This window comes from Poecilia reticulata, unplaced genomic scaffold (genome assembly GCF_000633615.1).
Source record: "Poecilia reticulata strain Guanapo unplaced genomic scaffold, Guppy_female_1.0+MT scaffold_155, whole genome shotgun sequence".
Lineage (NCBI taxonomy): Eukaryota > Metazoa > Chordata > Actinopteri > Cyprinodontiformes > Poeciliidae > Poecilia > Poecilia reticulata.
The window spans coordinates 573388-576626 of NW_007615016.1; the positions used below are offsets into that span (position 1 = coordinate 573388).

Consider the following 3239-nt stretch of genomic DNA (forward strand, 5'->3'; position numbering starts at 1 on the left):
TAGCCCCGCCCCTTTTGTCATGTTGTCCTGCCGGTGAGTGCTTTTCATTCTTCCATCTAATCTAAATACATTCAGTTTATTTACAGATCTGTTAAGTTAATTTAGTTTTATTCTTTTGTTTGGTGTMGGACTTGGAGCCTTTACCACGGTTGTTTGTCTGTATTCTGGTCAGAAATAAACCGAGAATCATCCGAAAGATAAACTGTGTCACTTGACAACCATCACAACGCAGAAACGGATCCGGTTACTCGAACACAGAAACGGATCCGGTTACTCGAACACAGAAACGGATCCGGTTACTCGAACACAGAAACGGATCCGGTTACTCGAACACAGAAACGCGGTTTGATAAACCGTAAAGTCTGGGCGCTGCACTGACCTCCAGCCACCTCCAGGGGGCCGTTCTTCTTCTTCAGCTCCTGCAGCGCCTCGGTGAAATCCTTCCCTCCTTTCTTCTCCAGAGCGGAGCCTGCAGGCGGAAAGCAGAGAATAAATCCTGGATAAATAGACGAACGGCAGGAAGTGAGGCGGAGGGTCAGAGGTCATGCAGACAGACGGGCAGGCAGGACGACATGAGGGGGGCAGAAACTCAGCAGCGTCACTTTAGCAAAGATTCAAGTTAAAGTCCAGAAGGTTCAGTTGGGGAATAAAAGCCCAGTTTTACGTTTTAAATGAGTTGATTCAGATGTAAAGTTTGATAAAATGTTTTAACTCTTTCATCACAAACTCCAGGAAAAACTTTGGGGATTTTATGTGATCAACAAAAATCAGCACGAAATTSTAAAGTATTAATTTTTGTTTTTGAAAATAATAAATTCTCACAGTGTGATCTGCTTAGTTTTATACCCCATTATTCTGACACCTATAAATAAAACCCAGCTGCTTCAGCTCGTTAGAGAATCGATTCGTTTGAGTAGAAATCAAAGTGTTCATTATTATTTTAATCTTTCCTTCCTGATGTTTGTTTCCAGTCAAACCTGAATGAGTGAAGCACCATCAGAACGGTCCAGTCAAAGCCCGGATCTTAACCCAATCAGAGCAAGAGGCGAGCATGTCTGTGTCACAGAAGAAAGGTGGCGACCTGAAGGCCAATTCCTGCCACACCTTTCAGAAAATGCTTCACACATGAAGCTTTATTTCTCCGTTTGCGGCGACTCGCTGCTGTTGGTCTGTCAGGAAAAATCACTGAAGTTTCAACGTCACAAACTGAATAAAACCCAAGAATGTGGATATTTTTTGCAAGGCCTTTAACAATTCAGCTGAAATGTTAAAAACGGTTTGATATTATTTGTGTAATAAAATGTAGAAAAAAAATCTCTTTAAATTCAGCGACTGGAAACAAAGCGATGGAGACGCTCCGAGTCTTCAGAGAAACTAAAACTGTTCCTGAGACGCTGTGTGGGCCTGCCTGCTGGCAGCCTGGTTACAGAGGTCAAAGGTCACATGAGGTGAGAGCTCAGGACGTCGTCGATGCTGCAGTCATGTGGAACGAGACGAGCAGCAGCAGCAGCATGAAGGTGAGCATGAAATAAAACCTGAACCTCAGAGTTTTGAMTCATTTATAGATGAAACCTGCAGAAACGTTGAGGTTTTATCAGAGCAGAGGAAGCGTCCAGAGTCGGATCAGAACAAATAATAAACAAGTAAACACCGCAACAATAATCCTGAAACAACGGGAGCTCAGCAGGGGGCGCCATTTTTATTTCATCTTTGTTTAACCAGGTGAGTTATGAAGAACAAATTCCTATTTACAATAACGACCTGGGTTGCTAGGAAACGGGTGACGGAGCTCTGCCGGGGTTGCTAGGTAACGGAGCTCTGCCTGGGTTGCTAGGTAACGGAGCTCTGCCTGGGTTGCTAGGTAACGGAGCTCTGCCGGGGTTGCTAGGTAACGGAGCTCTGCCGGGGTTGCTAGGTAACGGAGCTCTGCCGGGGTTGCTAGGTAACGGAGCTCTGCCTGGGTTGCTAGGTAACGGAGCTCTGCCGGGGTTGCTAGGTAACGGGCAGTTCCTGTGCTTTGTGACGTTACATTCTGGAGGTTTTTGAAAAGGATTATGAATTTATAGACAAAAAGCAGCTGAATGTTTTTAAGTGCTTGTCCTGTTTTTAGAAGCAGCAGAAAAGGTAAAAAAATTTAAACTTTATGATCAGAATAATTGATAGGTTGCTACAATAACTGCCAACAGCCCTAAAATACAATCATCAATAATAATAAACTCTGTAGATTCAGAACATAAAAGTTACTGACTAGAAATGACAAGTTATTTTCCAGATCCAGTAAAAATCCGGCTCCAGTGAACACAGGAAGCCGGGAGCATGAGCCCTAAAAGCTGCTGCAGCAGCTGCTGGTGCTGCTGGTCCACTGACTGCAGCAGCGAGGGTCCACATGAGCAGCAGACAGTCGGGTTCCTTTACCTACTTCACCACCTGAATACAGGGTCGAGTTGGTCGGGTGAACGACTGCGTCGCTCTCCACCGCGGAAATGTCGGCTTGGACAACTTGCAACTACAAACGACAACGGTGACAGACAACAGGCAACAACATGGAGGTAAAAACACAGTGAGCAACTGGCAACAGGATGAGCAGCGTGATGAGAGGAGGACAGACGGACAGGTGAGCGCTCCTGATTGGCTGAGGAGAGAGGTTAGAGACGAAACAGGAAGCAGGAGCCACAGCTGGACCAGAGTAAAACAGGACGATGATCACCAAAACACCAAATAGATCTTTGTGTTTGAGCTCTAATTAGAGAAAAACTGTTTCTGTCCAACTGTGAGTCCTGGATTTAACGATCGCACTCCAGGTGAGAGCTCCGTCCGTCAGGCTGCAATTAAGATTAACTGGATTTTACTCTGAGAAACGGCGTTTTAAGCAGAAGGAGCTGCAGGCGGCGCAGCAGCAGGCTGAGGACGAGCATCTGGACCGGAGCTCAGCGGGACGCTGACCGACGGCGGCACGGAAATCCTTGAAGGTGGAGAAGCAGCTTCTGGTATTTCTGGAGGTTTTCCTCCAATAAAACCAGATTAATAATCTGATCAACCGTTTACTTTCACACATTTCATGTGGAAAAATAACAAAAATAAATGTTTTATATTCAGATCGACTCTGATCACAAAGAATAAAAGTAGAAATAATTATATAAGAATATGAGTAAAAAACTTAAATTAGCTAATTATACAGAAAAACGGATGGATGGATGGATGGATGGATGATGGATGGATGATGGATGGATGGATGGATG

The 3239-nt window shown here is 44.8% G+C and overlaps 1 protein-coding gene across 2 annotated transcripts in view; it reads right to left on the reverse strand.

Annotated features, from left to right (window-relative positions):
* Window positions 1-49: 49 nt before the first annotated feature.
* macroh2a1 (macroH2A.1 histone) overlaps window positions 50-3239 on the reverse strand; it is a 17420-nt gene continuing 14230 nt past the window's right edge. The window contains exons 6-8 of one of the 2 annotated variants that reach the window (XM_017303053.1): window positions 2416-2506; window positions 342-469; window positions 50-263 (exon numbers count right to left, since the gene is read on the reverse strand). In XM_017303053.1, the coding sequence (XP_017158542.1) occupies window positions 222-263; window positions 342-469; window positions 2416-2506 (261 nt within the window). In that variant the 3' untranslated portion in view covers window positions 50-221. The remainder of the gene's footprint in view (window positions 264-341; window positions 470-2415; window positions 2507-3239) is intronic. The other variant, XM_017303052.1, reaches the window with a different exon arrangement.